At 44.6% G+C, this 15,952-nt stretch overlaps 1 protein-coding gene across 1 annotated transcript; it reads left to right on the forward strand.

Moving 5' to 3' along the window:
- Positions 1-34: 34 nt before the first annotated feature.
- On the forward strand, positions 35-15,656 carry BAG1 (BAG cochaperone 1). Its single transcript, XM_060198992.1, has 8 exons — positions 35-70; positions 103-754; positions 2,530-2,658; positions 4,870-4,952; positions 6,841-6,954; positions 12,383-12,490; positions 13,578-13,640; positions 14,422-15,656. Exons 1-8 carry the CDS (start codon positions 35-37, stop codon positions 14,509-14,511), a joined length of 1,275 nt encoding a protein of 424 aa, XP_060054975.1. The 3' UTR covers positions 14,512-15,656.
- Positions 15,657-15,952: the final 296 nt, after the last annotated feature.

The raw sequence follows: 15,952 nt of genomic DNA on the forward strand, positions 1-15,952 counted from the left end.
GGGACCCGGTTGGGGGCGGGAGCAGGAGGGCAGAATGGGTAGGAGGCGTGGCCTCGGTGACGGTCGCAGGGCGTGGCTTCCGGTGAGCGAGGCGGGGCCTAGGAGTGGGTGGGGACCTGGGAGGAGTTCAGTCAAACAGGGCGGGACAGGAGCGAGGTCGGCAGGGGCGTGGCCGGCAGGCCCGGGCGGGGTTACGGGGCTCCCAGCTCAGCTTCCATCGCTGGGCGGTCAACAAGCGCAGGTCTGGCGGAGCGCGGTGGTGCGCGGAGACCACGAAGAGGCCGGCAGCTGCGGAGCCCCCGGCGGCGCGCCCCCCGGCCGAACCGGAAGCAGCGCCAGTCAGTGCCACTTGCCGTGCGCGGCCCGCCTCCGCCTCCGCCTCCGCCGCCGCCGCCGCCGCCTCCACCTCCACCTCCGCCGCCGCGGCTGCCGCCTCCGCCGCCTTCGCGGCGACCCTCGGTCAAGCGTGCAGCGCCCGGCGGTCATGGCCGCACCAACCCGAGCGCCACCACCGGCGCTCGCAGGCCGCGGGTGAAGAAGAAAGTCCGATCTCGCTCCGCCCGGCGCGGAGAGGCGATCTGGAGCAAAGAGGTGGCCAGGATCCCAGAGGTAACCAAGAGTGAAGAGGTGACCAGAAGCCAGAAAGGCACCGAGAGCCGAGAGGTGATTCTCTGCGAAGAGGGCACCCAGACCGAAGAGGGGGACTGGAGCGAGGACATGGCGGCCGCGGGGCTCAGCGTGACCGTCACCCACAGTGAGCGCGGGCGGCCGCATGGGGTGGGGGGTGGGGGGTGGCCGTGTGTCTGTCTGTCTGGGTGTCCCGAGACCCGGGTTCTCGTTTGTCCTCCCCGTGTGTTTGATCCTTGATGTGCATGTCAGCGCACACCCGTGCCTCCCGCGGGTCCCTGTGCTGGGCTTCTGTTCGGCTGCACCGATGCTCGCTGTTTGGGGACCCCGTGGGGAGGGGCGTCCTCGCCCTGCCTGCAGGCGCAGCTGACATAGAACGAAGCCAATCACCGGCAGCAGAGTCCGGGAGCTGCTCCGGTAACCTAGGCCGTGTTTCCTCTCTCTCGGAATCTCGTTTCCTTTTCTGTGGGACTGGTGACATTTGGCCTGCTGTCTTCATGTGGTGATTGAGAGGGCCCAAGTCTTAGAGAGGTGCACCACCCACCCACGTTCCTGGAAAGAAAACAGTTGGCACTGCTGCCCCCCGAATAAATTTCTGCTGAGTTTATTTGTCTTGTCTGTTTACTGAACAGCAACCATGTTTTGCACCGGTGTGCCCAGAAGGAGGAGACACTTTGAAGGGGGGGGGGGAGGAAGTTTCCTGACCTTTTTTTTCTTTCTTTTTACTTAATTTTTTAAATATTTATTTATTTTCTTTTCTGTTGCCCTTGTTGTTGTTGTTTTATTGTTGTTATAGTTATTATCGTCGTTGTTGGATAGGACAGAGAGAAATGGAGGGAGGAGGAAAAGACAGAGAGGGGGAGAGAAAGACAGACACCTGCAGACCTGCTTCACCGCCTGTGGAGCGACTCCCCTGCAGGTGGGGAGTGGGGGGCTCGAACCGGGGTCCTTACGCCGGTCCTTGCGCTTTGCCGGCTTAACCCGCTGCGCTACTGCCCGACTCCCCCCCTTTTTTTTCCTTAAGGTTTAATTGTAAATGAGAGAGAGAAGAGAGAGAGCAAGAGAGAGGGAACCAGAGCAGCATTCTGACACATGCCATCCTGGGGCTTGAGCTGGAGGGGACCTGGCGCTTGAGAGTCCAGTGTTTGATTCCGCGCGCCACCTCCTAGGATGCCCCTCTGCAGACGACCGGCCCACTGAAGCACACACGCCTCAGAGGGGAATGACTTGTATTGAAAGGCATGGGCGGGAGTAGATAAGCATAATGGTTATGCAGAGAGACTCTCATACCTCCGAAGTCAGATTCAGTCCCCTACCCCCAACCACCATAAGCCAGAGTTGAAAGAAAGAGTGAAAGGCATGGACTGAGGACAATTCTGATATACCAGTTGGGTTGCTACAGGCAGGTTTTGGTTGGACTAAACTCACAAGTTTGTTTTCTTTTAACTTTAATTTTATTTTTATCAGAGCACTGCTCAGCTCTGGCTTATGGTGGTGTGGGGAATTGAACCTGTGTCCTTGGAACCTCAGGCAGGAAAGTCTCCTTGCATAATCATTGTGCTACTCCCCACAGTTTGCTTATATGTGGAATAGGGATACCTACTTCATGGTTGTTCTGAGGAGGAAACTAATCCATGAAATCAGCCTTGTAAACCCCCTTATGCATGTTAATAAATCATCAACGTTTATCAGTTTATGACAAAGACTTAATCTTTGTGGGGTTTTTTTTTTCCAATTTATTTATTAATGAGAAAGAAAGAGAGAGAACCAGACATCACTCTGGAACATGTGCTGCCTGGGATTGAACTCAGGACCTCATGCTTGAGAGTCCAATGCTTTATCCACTGTACCACCTCCTGGAACACTGAAAAACTTAATCTTCAAATGTTTTTCTCTCCCCAGGCAATGAGAAACATGACCTTCAGGTTACTCCCCAAGAAGGCTGTAGTGAACCAGTTGTTCAAGACTTGGCTCAGGTTGTTGAAGAGGCCACAGGGGTCCCACTGCCTTTTCAGAAACTCATATTTAAAGGTAGGCATTTCTCTTGTAACTTTGAGTCCTTATTTCTCATTGCCTAAGGGCATATTTAAAATGGCTTAAGTTTACTAGTCTGTAACTTGTCTTCAAACTTGTACAATTCTCTTTTACTTGCTTGTTTATTCATTCCTTTAATAAGTATTTATTGAAGGCCTATGATACTCACGGGCAGAGTATTAGAGTTGAAGTCATGAGGGTGGCAGAAGTCTTGCCACTTGTGATGGAGCACATAGGAAGCCTCTCATAGCTGAGTTCGATACGTTTATGCATTCAGAGGGTGCTCCCTACCACTTCTGTATATCTTGCATTGGAATTATGACTAGGCAGCTGTCGTCATTTTTTCCTTTTTATTTTATTTATTTATTTTTTAATTTAAACCAGAGTGCTACTCAGCTCTGGCTTGTGGTGGTGCTGCTGGGAATTGAACCTGGGACTTTGGAAGCTCAGGCACTAGAGTCTCTTTGCATAACCATTGTGCTATCTACCCCTATCCTGATAGCTGTTTTCTTTTTTCTTTTTTTTCCCCTGATTTTTTTTTTTAATTGGGGAATTAATGTTTTACATTCAACAGTAAGTACAATAGTTTGTACATGCATAACATTCCCCAGTTTCCCATATAACAATACAACCCCCACTAGGTCCTCTGAATCCTTCTTGGACCTGTATTCTCCCCACCCACCCACTCCAGAGTCTTTTACTTTGGTGCAATATGCCAATTCCATTTCAGGTTCTACTTTGTGTTTTCTTTTCTGATCTTGTTTTTCAACTTCTGCCTGAGAGTGAGATCATCCCATATTCATCCTTCTGTTTCTGACTTATTTCACTCAACATGAATTTTTCAAGGTCTATCCAAGATTGGCTGAAAACGGTGAAGTCACCATTTTTTACAGCTGAGTAGTATTTCATTGTGTATATATACCACAACTTGCTCAGCCACTCATCTGTTCTGATAGCTGTTTTCTTAGTTGCTTGATATCTGATCTCTTGGAATAACAAATTCTATAAGGGCAAAGTATGTGTGTGTGTCCACTGCATGGTATAATGTTAGCTTTATACCATGTCATACCATTAATAGAGAAAGTATACAATTTACCATCTGGGGGACCAGGTGGTGGTGGTGCCCCAGGTTGAATGCATACATCACCATATGCAAGGACCCAGCTTGAAATTCCCACTCCCCACCTATAAGGGGAAGCGTCATGAGCATTTTATTTCAGAATTATAAAGGCAACTGGTATCTCTGTTTCAAAATAGAGAAAAGCACAAGGAGATAATATTCTCCTTTATAAAATCCCTCAGAACATTTTAGTCGATAATCTGTCCAACCAAATTTGTTTGCTCTGTATCTAAAAGTATATAGATTCTTCTCTTCTCTCCCCTCCCCCCCCCACCAGTCCCCCATAGTAGTTGACAAAAATTAGGATCATATTGATTATACAGTTGTAATAGCCTTCTTCCCCCTGTAACACTGACTCACTAGCATTTATTGTGTCACTGAAGATTCTTGTAAGCCATAATGCTTACAAAGTGTTTGAATATACCGACTGATGAATAGTTAGCCTTTTGACTCTGAATTCTTGCTTTTTCTACTTTCTAACTTTTGTGAATAAGATCATACTGAAATTATTGTATAATAGTTACTGTGCAGGTTGATGTTCAGTTATTTAGGATAAACATCTAAAGTAAAACTTCTGGGTCAAGATGCCTTTTTTGTTGTTATTACCAGGACTTCACTGCTCCAGGCTGACTTTTTCAGATAGATAGAGAGGTAGGGACCAGGCTTAAACCTGTGTCACCCATGGCAAAGCTTTCTAGGTGAAATATTTTGCCAGCCTCAGATGCTTCTTTAGAAGGCTGTACTAGGGCCTGGGAAATAGCCCATCTGGTAGAGGATGCACGTCACCATGCACAAACATCCTGGGCTTGAACCCCTGGTACCACATGGGAGTACCATGCACAGTAGGCCCTGTGTTGTCTTTCCTCCTCTCTGTATTTCTTTCTTTATCTTAAGAGGGAAAAGAATCCAACAGGACTGATGGAACCACACAGGTACAAAGCCTTAGTATAGCAAAAACTATGAGTGTACCAATTTACCCTCTTCTTTTTGTGAACGTACTTATTTGTCTGTCTTCCGTACTTGTGCTGACATCTGTTTCCAGTATTGTGTAATTGCTAGAGCTTGACATAACTTTCTTCTCTTTCCAGGAAAATCTCTGAAGGAAATGGACCAGCCATTATCAGAGCTTGGAATACAAAATGGTTGCCGGGTCATGCTAATTGGGAAAAAGGTAAACTGCTTTTTTTTTTTTTCCATCAGAATATCTTAGAATCAAGGCTAGTATTCTAAAAGTGAACTTCAGAAGTTTGTTTAAAAATAGAATTATGGGGAGTCGGGGAGTCAGGCGATAGTGCAGCGGGCTAAGCTCGTGATGCAAAGTGCAAGGACCAGCATGAAGATCCCGGTTCGAGCCCCCGCCTCCCCACCTGCAGGGGAGTCGCTTCACAAGCGGTGAAGCAGGTCCAGGTGTCTGTCTTTCTCTCCCCTCTCTGTCTTCCCCTCCTCTCCCCATTTCTCTCTGTCCTATCCAACAACAATGACATCAATAACAACAATAACTACAACAATAAAACAACAAGGGCAACAAAAGGGAATAAATAAATAAATAAATAAATAAATATTTTTTTAAAATAGAAGCATTGGGGGCTGGGCAGTAGTGCACCAGGTTAAACACAATAGTGCATAGCGCAAGGACTTGAATAAGGATCCTGGTTCGAACCCTTGGCTCCCCACCTATGGGGTGGGGGTGGGGGTCTCAATTCACAAGCAGTGAAGCAGGTCTGCAGGTGTCTTTCTCTGCCCATCTCTATCTTCCCCTCCTCTCAATTTCTCTCTGTCCTATCCAAAAAGATTGAAAAATGGTCACAAGAGCAGTGGATTTATAGTGTAGGCACTGACCCCAGTAATAACCCTGGAGGAAAAATTTTTTTAAAAAGCATTGTGGAATTGTATGTGAAATCTAGATCAGAATATATTATAACCAAAAATAATATGGGTAATGCTTAGGATAGCACCTGACATAAGAGGGGCTGTTTGTATTAAATGGCAGAGCTCAGTTAGTGGGTAACGTTTACGAATCCCATTGAAAGAAATTGTACAATTTCACCTATGTCATCATTTTTAATGGTTCATGGATGTTCACTGAAATTTATTAACCCTTTAGACTTTAACCTGGCTGTTGATCAGCCCCAGGATTGAGGCTGAATCTGGTACTTAGGCTGGCCCTGTTCTCTGAACCTCTAGTCTAGAGTCTGCGAATAGAAAAATCTTCGTAAGTTACCTTGCTTTCTAAGAAGCAGCAGAGTTAAAACTATATTTAAATTATTTGTACTGGAGATTGAACCGAGGTCCTCACACATGAAATTATGTCTCTACCACTGAGTTACAATGCTGACCCCAAGATCTTTTTTTTCTTGTTATAATGTGATGCTAGGGAATGAACCTAGAGCCATGCGCATGTGCAATATGACCTAACTGCTTTCCAACTTTCTTTTTCTTTTGTTTTTTTTAATTGTCACCCAGGTTATCACTGGGGCTTGGTGCCTACTCAATGAATCCACCACTCCCACTGACCTTTTTTCTTTTTTTTTTAATTTTTATTTATTTATCCCCTTTTGTTGCCCCTGTTGTTTTATTGTTGTAGTTATTATTGTTGTTATTGATGTTGTTGTTGGATAGGATGGAGAGAGGAGGGGAAGACAGAAGAGGAGAGAAAGTTCGACACCTGCAGACCTGCTTCACCACTTGTGAAGCGACTCCCCTGCAGGTGGGGAGCTAGAGGCTCCAACCGGGATCCTTATGCCGGTCCTTGCGCTTTGTCCTTTTTCTTTTTATTATTATTTTTATTTGATAGGACTGAAATGAGGTTGGGTGGAGAAGGAGAGAGAAAGACAACTGCAGCACTGCTTCACCACTTGTGAAGCTTCTCCCCTGCAGGTGGGTCCTGAAGGGCTTGAACCCTGAACTTGCCTATGGTAACGTGTGTGCTGAACTGGGTGTGCCACTGTTAGGCCCCCAACACATTTTATAAGTAAGTGATGGGTTGTTGTTTTTTTTTTCCCTCCTGGCTAGAGCTACCATTGTTGACTATTGACTTCATGTTACCTTCAACATTTTAGAACAACCCAGAGGAAGAGGCTGAATTAAAGAAACTGAAAGATTTGGAGAAGTCTGTGGAAAAGATAGCTGACCAACTGGAAGGACTGAGTAAGGAGCTTGCTGGAATCCAGCAGGTAATTCTCTTCATGGACTTTACCTCTCTGCCTTCTACCAGAACTTTGTGAAGACATAAATGTATAGTTATTCCGGGAATCCTGGCTCTATCCTTTCCATTACTGTGGCAAGTTTGCTTCTAGCTCAAGTTTCTTACATGTAAAGAAGGAATAATGATGTCATGAGCGTGAAGGAGATAACATAATGGTTATGCAAAAGACTAATGCCTGAGGTTCTGAGTCTCACATTCAATCCCCCATACCACCATAAACCAGAGCTGAGCAGTGCTCAGATTAAAAAAAGAAGAAGAAATAATGATACTTCTCTTTTAGGGTTAAACAATATAGTTTGAACCTGGCACATCCCAAGTGCTTTTATTTTCCTTAGCTAATGTTTGGATGTTGACCTCGTTATTTTGTGCTTCACCCTTTGGGGGGCTTTTAGCTGGACTGTTGTCCTGGTTAGTTTCTCCAATATTTCTTCTTGTTGGTTTACCCATTTTATATATTATGTTATGAGTTACCTCTCTTAGTACTTTTCAAATTACTGATCACTATTTCCTGGATTGACTTGTGTCTAAGTAAGGTAATTAAAGGGTTCACAGTGGTGGAAGTTAACAGTTGTTTCAATAGTATTTTAATCCCTGAGTTGGAGAGATAAGGCAGGGTGTGGCAGAGATAGTCCGGTGATTATGCAAAGAGACTTTCACAGCCCCACAGCTATGCCACCGAGGTATAGGTCTTCTCCTGAATTTCCTGGTTAGATCTCTGTCCCCCGGTGTCCCTCCCTGCTGCTGCTCCAGATTCTGAGGGCAGTAGCAATGGAGACTCGGGGTTGCACTTGGTGAGTCTCAGGGAGGCCTCTCCTCCCTTCAGCTGTTCCCTTGTTGGTGGAACAGACTGGAGGTGGTGTCTCAACTGGTAGGCCGTCGGACTGTTACCAGCCACTTAGTCTCTCCCTAGGCTCCTCTCTGTCACCGGCCACGTGTGTTTGCACTCACCAGTGATTTGGTGGGTTCCTGTAGTCTTATCTTGTAGTTCCTTCTAGTCTTATCTTGTTTCAGTCCCAGGTGGTCTCCTTTGGTATTCCTAGTTGATCGGGAGAGGAGAGGAGAGGAGAGGAGAGGAGAGGAGAGGAGAGGAGAGGAGAGGAACAGATCTCTTAAGTGCTTTTATTTTATTTTATTTTAAAAAAGAAAACAGGCCAGATGGTGGCACATCTGGTTGAGTGCACATGTTACAGTGTGCAAGGACCCAGGTTCAAGCCTCTGGTCCCCACCTACAGGGGGAAATCTTCACAAGTGGTGAAGCAGGGCTGCAGGTGTCTCTCTGTCTCTCTCCCTCTCTATCATCCCCTTCCCTTTCAATTTCTGACTGTCTCTATCCAATAAATAAAGATTTAAAAATTAGCTTTCCTATTCTTTGACCCTCTGGGAATATGGACCCAAGGTCATTGTGGGATGCAGAAGGTAGAAAGTCTGGCTTCTGTAATTATTTTCCCACTGAACATGGCATTGATAGGCTGAGCCACACTCCCAGCCTGCCTCTCTCTTTCCCTAGTAGTGTGGGGCTCTGGGGAAGTGGAGCTCCAGGACACATTGGTGGGGTTGTCTGTCCAGGGAAGTCTGGTTGGCATCATGCTAGCATCTGGAGCCTGGTGGCTGAAAAGAGAGTTAGCATACAGAGCCAAACAAATTGTTGATTAATCATGAACCTAAAGGCTGGAATAGTGCAGATGAAGAGTTGGGGGTGTCTTCCATTTTGTAGATAGCTAGTAGGCATATTTTAGTTATATTCTAAAGGGCCTGTGGCTATACTAGTTTTTTTTTTCTTTCTTTCTCTCTTTCTCTCTTTCTTTTTCTTTTTTCCCCTGAGTCTGAAATCTGATATGTAGGTGGATCCGAGTTATTGTCTGGGGAGATGATGTCATGGCTGGAAAAAGGACCAGAAAGCTGAATCAGGGAAGAGAGTAGCTCCCTAATATGGGAAAGGGGTATAAATATTGTTGACTGTAAACCCCATCTATTTGATTTGGTCTGGGGCCCATATTCAGCTTAGGAGTCTATGTGACCTCTGTATCCCTGTAGATCTGAGCTCACATTCTGTGGTCATGAGTAGGAACATTCCAAGCTGCCCCAATAACAACCCATCTTCATCAGGTGTAGCATAGAGTATGTTGTCCATCCTCCCTTCGAAGCATTCCCAAGTGCTTTATAAGTGCTATTGTCATTACTATTGTTATTATTATTGTTAGCATCATCATCATTTTAGCTCAAGAGAATACAAGAGACCACAGTGGGGAAGCTCCCTTCAGTGTGGCTGGGTCTGGGTTACATGCATGCCAAAGCAGCAGTACCCAACTGAGCCTTTCTGCCTGTCCATCACCCATCATTATTGTTTTCAATCCCCAGCCAGCATTCCTTTGTGTTCCTAGGAGAGCACTTGCCACGCTGGGGTCACGTGTTGACTGAAATCGAATGAGTAGTTTCTTTGAGTCTAGTATGTATTTATCAAGGCATATATTAGCAGTGGGGTATTAAAATCATGTGGGTTTTTTTTTTTTAAACCATATAGGTTTTAAAAATAGATCCAAACCACAGTCTGTCTCCCATTTTTTATGTATTTACTTATTTATATTTAGAGAGACTGACAGAGCAAACTACCACTCTACCATTCATGGATTTATCCTCGTTACTCTCTGTAGTACCGGAGCCTAATCTCATGCACTTTACTGCAAAGACACCTCCCCAGCCCTGTGTTTGTGCTTTAATTGCTAAAGCAATACATGCTGTTTATACGTGAAGTTTTTTTTTTGTGTGTATTTGTTCTTTGTTTTTATTGTTGTTTTTAATATTTTTTATTTATTATTGGATAGAGACAAATTAAAAGGGAAGGGGTGATAGAGAGGGAGAGAGATAGATACCTTCAACCCTGCTTCATCACTCATGAAGCTTTCCCTCCTGCAAGCTTTCCCTCCTGGGGACCAGAGCTTGGACCTGCATCCTTGCACACTGTAATGTGTACACTTAATTAGGTGTGCTAGTTGACATGCACCTGACCCCTTTTTTTTTTAACCTCCAGGGTTATTGCTGGGGCTCAGTGCCTGCACTATGAATCTACTGCTCCTGCAGGCTATTTTTTTCCCTTTTGTTGCCCTTGTTATTTATCGTTGTTGTGGTTATTGTTGTTGTTATTGCTGTCATTGTTGGATAGAGCCAAGAGAAATGGAGAGAGGAGGGGGAGATAGACACCTGCTTCACTGTTTGTGAAGTGACCTCCCTGCAGGTGGGGAGCAGGGATTTGAACTGGGATCCTTGCTCTGGCCCTGCACTTTGCGCCATGTGTGCTTAACCTGCTGCGCTACTGCCCCCCCCCCCCTTTAAAGATACGTTTTATTTTTACAACAGAGATCAGGTTACTGTTCAGTTTTGGCATATGGTGGCATCAAACCTGGGGCATTAATCATACAAGTCCTGTGCTCTAATGCTGAGAGATCTCCCTGACTCAGTGTATAAACTTTAAATGTACTTATGGACATTAGTGTAGAAAATAAAAATAACTTGTAAGGGGACTGGAAGATAGCTCACTCTATAGCCAACCCACTTTACCATGTATGAGGACCCAAGTTTGAACCTCCAATACCACATGGAACATCATACAAGGCACACAGGGAAACTCCATGAATGGCAGAACAGTGCCATGTAGTTTCTCCTTCTCTGTCTGAAGACCAGTGTATAAGCCCAGGAAGTGGCACAGTAGATAAACCATTGAACTTGCAAGCATGAGGTTCTGAGACTGATCCCTAACATTGTATGTGCCAGAGTGATGCTCTGGTTCTCAGTCTCTTTTCTCTCTCTCATTAATGAATATTAAATCTTTTTTTAAAAAAATGTCAGGAGAGATAGCATAAAGGTTATACAAAGAGACTCATGCCTGAAGCTTTGAAGTTTCAGGTTCAAGCCCCTGCACCACTATAAGCCAGAGCTGAGCAGGGATCTGGTCAAAAGGAGATAGTTCAGCCTATTAAGAGTATTGGCCTGATGCACCAGAAGCTGTAGGTTCAGTCCCATCAGTGTGGGATTGACTTTGTGAGCTGTGCCTCCCTCTTTCCTGTCAAATTTTCACCGTTTCTATTAAAAAGAAAAGGAAAAGTCCACCACTCCTGGTGGACTCATAGATCCACAACAATAACCTTGGTGATAATTAAAAAAAAAAAAAGTTGGGACCAGGTGGTGGCACACCTGGTGAGCACATGTGTTACAGTGCACAATGACCGGGGTTCGAGCCCCTGGTCCCCACCTGCAGGAAGAAAGTTTCTTGAGTGGTGAAGCAGGGCTGCAGGTGTCTCTGTCTCTCCCCCTCTCTATCTCCCCCTTCCGTCTTGGTTTCTGGCTGTCTCTATCCAATAAATAAAGATTAACAAATGTTAAATAGATATTAAAAAAAAGTTATTGTTCTGAGTTCTGGTCAAAGGTACTCAGAGGTGTGGCTGCTTCATCAGTTTCTTCTCTCTTTTTTTTTTTTTTTTTTTTTTTTGTTATTGGATAGAGACAGAGAAATTGAGAGAGGAGGAGGAGACAGAGAGGAAGAGAGACAGAGAGACACCTGCAGACCTGCTTCACCACCTGTAAAGCAATTCCCCTACAGGTGGGGAGCCAGGGGCTTGAACCGGGATCCTAACCAGTCCTTGCACTTTGCACCACATGCGCTTAGCCCACTGCGCTACCGCCTGATTCCCTTCTTTTTTTTTTTCCCCAAGACATTTTTATTTGTGATTAATAGTCATCTACAAGATTATAAAATTACATTTCCACGCTGCACAGTCTACCAAAGTTCTGTGTCCCCACCCTCCCTATGATAACCACCAACGAATTCTCACAAAGCTTTGGAGAGTTTGCTTGTTTGTTTTGTTCTGTTTTCACAAGTTCATGTGTATCAGTTCTCTAAATTCCACATATCACTGAAACAATCTAGTAATTATCTTTCATTTCTTAACTTACTTTGCTGAGCACAATCACCCCCATTTCTGTCTATTTTTTTCATTTTTTTATTATCTTTATTTATTGGATAGAGATAGCCAGAAATCAAGAGGGTGATAGAGAGACAGAGAGACACCTGTAGCACTGCTTCACCACTTGCAAAGCTTTCCCCCCTGCAGGTGGGGACCAGGGCCTTGAACCCAGGTCCTTGTGCATTCTAATACATGCACTTATAATCAGGCGTGCCACCACCCAGCCCCCAGTTCTATCTATTTTGCCCCAAAGGCCACAATAACATCTTTTTTTTATTGCAGAGTAGTATTCCATGGAATATATATTCCATAATTTCTTTATCGAGTCATCTGTGGATGGGCATTTAAGCTACTTCCACTCTCATCAATCACTTCCTTGATTTGGTATATTTCATCAGCCTCAGTGAACCCTTGGAATAATCCATTATTCCCCCACAGGGTTTTCTGGTCAAAGATTTGCAAGCTGAAGCTCTCTACAAACTCAACCGGAGAGTAAAAGCTACAATTGAACAGTTTATGAAGATCTTGGAAGAAATTGACACACTGGTAAATAAATTTCCAGTTGACTTATTTCAGTTAGTTTTATTCTCAGTACCACCCTTATTGACCTAACAGACCATCACCTTAAGATACTGAGCACTTGTTGTGGGCCATACCCTAAGTTCTAGTTTTATAAGAAAGATATGACAGTTCCTGAACTCTAGGCACTCACATTCCACAAGCATGAGGCTTTGACCATTTATTTGTCGTTGCTAGTAGCATCTGTGGTGTGTGCGCTCAGGCAGGTGCACCGCCCTGCCCTGTCCACTAGTAGCATCTGTAGTCCTCATAAAGTTAGGACCCAGGGGAGTCGGGCGGTAGTGCAGCACAAAGTGCAAGGACCGCATAAGGATCCTGGTTCAAGCCCCCGGCTCCCCACCTGCAGGGGAGTCGCTTCACAGGCAGTGAAACAGGTCTATCTTTCTCACCCCCTCTCTGTCTTCGCCTCCTGTCTCCATTTCTCTCTTGTCCTATCTAGCAATGACGACATCAATAACAACAACATTAACTACAATAACAATAGAAAACAACAAGGACAACAAAAGGGAAAATAAATATTAAAAAATAAAATTAAAAAAATAAGTTAAGACCTAGGAGTTTTGTGGCTTTATGGTCTGAGAAACAGCTTTACTTTCCAGTTACTTATGTGACTGGTGGTCTCTAAGGCCTTTACTGCTCTGGAATTCAATCAGACTCAGCCTCAGTTACTGATGCCATGTTCCCTTTTACAGATTATGGTTATAACTCCAGCCTGATACCTCATTCTTGAGAGTATACTGTTCTGCTTAAGATTCTCTAGGGGCTGGGGGAAGATGGTGTTAAAAAAAAAAAAAGTTACTTTTCCTGTCAGTTTGCTTTTGGTCTGGCCATTACACCGTATCTGTACAGGAAATGTGTAAGGACAAAGTTCATGGTTCAGATCAGTTTTGATGACTCAGATGCAGAAGAAAGAGCTGAGAAGCATAGGAAGGGCCATATAGACTTCAGATTTAAGGAAATACACATATCTCATAAACCTCGGTGGTCTGTTTGGTGTACTGTGTATGTTTCTCCTGATATTTTTCACTGAGATGATGACTTTATTCTTCTGTAGATTCTACCAGAAAATTTCAAAGACAGCAGACTGAAAAGGAAGAGTTTGGTGAAAAAGGTTCAGGTGAGTTGTCAGGTAGAGTATTACAAAGTGTATTGGTATGGTTGTGTGTGTGTGTGTGTGTGTGTGTGTGTTTCTATGTTCACAGTAGGGTAGAGTAGAACTTTGATGTGTGGTGTAAGCCTTTTTGTTGTTTTATTTCATTTTCAGCATGAACCAAGAACATCAGTGATGAACTCTGTCCTGTTAATGTAATTACATTTGAATTGAAGCAACTTAGGGAGGAGGGTTATTAGAAAGCAGATAGAATTGACATATTACAGTTCCACAAGACACCTTCTGTATGGGCATTGCTCCTGAAGTAGAGTGTCCCTGAGGCAAAGCCTGTTATCCTCACCATTTGGGGAATTGTTGATCCAGAGCAATGCCAGAAACCCTGGCCCTGTGCTTCCCTCTTCTTCCCTAAAGATTGGAAACCAGGCCATCTCTGTGCCTGTACAGCCTGCTTTCAGTCAGTCACCTACGGGTTCCATGCAGTGTCTAAGTTTAAAGAACTTTGCATGTTAAATAAAAAGGGGGGCAGGTGGTGGCGCACCTGGTTAAGTGCACACGTTACAGTATGCAAGGACCCAGGTTCAAGGCCCTGGTCCCCACCTGCAGGAGAAAGCTTCACAAGTGGTGAAGCAAGGCTGCAGATGTCTCTCTGTCTCTTTCCCTCTCTGTCTCGCCCCCTTTCAATTTCTGTCTCTATTTGATAATAAATATAAAGTTCCATATATATATATATTTATATATATGACTTTGCATGAGCAAAGGTCAACAGATGTTTTGCTTTTCTCTTTAGGCATTTCTAGCTGAGTGCGACACAGTGGAGCAAACCATCTGCCAGGAGACAGAGCGACTGACATCTACAAATTTAGCCTTGGCTGAGTGAGGCCAGGCAAAGAGAGACGGCTGCTCTGAAGATCAGCACCACTAGCTTTTGACCCTATCCGGAACAAAAATTATATTTCACCAAGGGCTTCTGGGGACAGTTGACCGATCGCCAAATTTGCCTACTCCTGTACCTGTTCTCAATGAACAAGTATTTGCAACTTTTAAGTAATGCTCTTGTTTCCTGTCCACTTTATCTAGAGACTGTCTCCCTGGCTAAGTCTTTCCAGCTATTTGGCCTTTTGGGTGCTTGCTTTGGACTGGCGATAGCCCTCACACATCCTGTGACAGATGTAGATATATAGGCCACACTCATCTTCAGATACAAGATGCACTTGTGGTCCTGCAGTGCCATCGGTATAAACCAAGAGGTTGCGTTTAGTCAGGATTGTTGGGAATGGCTTGAACAAGTATTTGACACAAGTACCAATAGCTCTCATTGTGGCCTAATTCTAGAACAGCTCACTGATGTTCAGATTTTTATCTTCATATCCCAGTGATCCTGACACAGATGTTATGAGCTCTCAGGTCCATTTTTTGGGGTGGAGTCTGCTTGATACCTGAATTTCCTGTCCCTAAGCAAATCTCTAAAAGGTAGAACTCAGTTTTGGACTGAGTTTCCGCTTGCATTGAAGTCCCAGTCATGATTTCGGAAGCATAGGCAGGGGATCCAAATGAGTAGGGCAGGCAGAAGGTGACACAAGCCCTAACCTCCTCAGGAGTCCCTTCAAAAGCATTTCTGTTAACTATAGCTTTGGAGATCTTTGTTTCCTTCAGGGATAGTTCTGTTGGTTTTATGGCCTTCAGCCCCCTGTCCTCTGGTATTCTATTAAAAAATTAAAAATAGTGTCTACACACCAGCAAGCAGAGAAGTATTTAAACGTTTTGTTTTAATAGACAGAGTATGAGAAGTGACAGAGTTCTGTGGCTGTCATGATGATTTGTGCTTAGTAAAGTTACATGTGGGTCCAGTATTGAGTCAGTAGCTGTCATACACAACTCTTTCTCTCTTTTCTCTTCTTTCTCCCCCCGCTCCCCCCCCCCCCCCCCGCTCTCTTTCTGTCCTTCGGTGGATTTGTCATGTAGGCACCAAACTCCAGTGATAACTTTGGTGGCAAGAAAATAAAATAAAGGAGAGGAAGCTCACACTTTTTTGTTTCAGGGTGGTTCCTGGGAAACAGTCTCAGCTTCCATGTCTGTAAAGTGGGGAATTCTTGTAGCGTGGTGTGTGGCACAGTGCTCAGAAGTATGATTCTGTGTGGTTCTCCACTTGAGTGAAGTCTGGGAGGAGGCAGTGATGCTTGGCTGAGCTGTGGCACTTGAATATAAGAGGGGCTTCTTACTTAGGGCAGAGACTTAGATGTCACTAATATCTGCTCCTACAGTAAGTAATTTTCAGCTTAGCCCATAAAGCTTACCCAACCAGATTAAAACTAGTTCCC

The sequence above is a fragment of the Erinaceus europaeus genome, chromosome 10 (genome assembly GCF_950295315.1).
Source record: "Erinaceus europaeus chromosome 10, mEriEur2.1, whole genome shotgun sequence".
In the NCBI taxonomy this organism is placed as follows: Eukaryota; Metazoa; Chordata; class Mammalia; order Eulipotyphla; family Erinaceidae; genus Erinaceus; species Erinaceus europaeus.

What these genes read in the sequence shown, in the direction of transcription:
- BAG1 (XM_060198992.1), top strand. Translation starts at nt 35, where the DNA reads ATGGGTAGGAGGCGTGGCCTCGGTGACGGTCGCAGG. An exon ending in TCATGCTAATTGGGAAAAAG is followed by an intron (nt 4,953 to 6,840) that starts GTAAACTGCTTT and finishes TCAACATTTTAG; the next exon opens with AACAACCCAGAGGAAGAGGC. An exon ending in TGGAAGAAATTGACACACTG is followed by an intron (nt 12,491 to 13,577) that starts GTAAATAAATTT and finishes ATTCTTCTGTAG; the next exon opens with ATTCTACCAGAAAATTTCAA.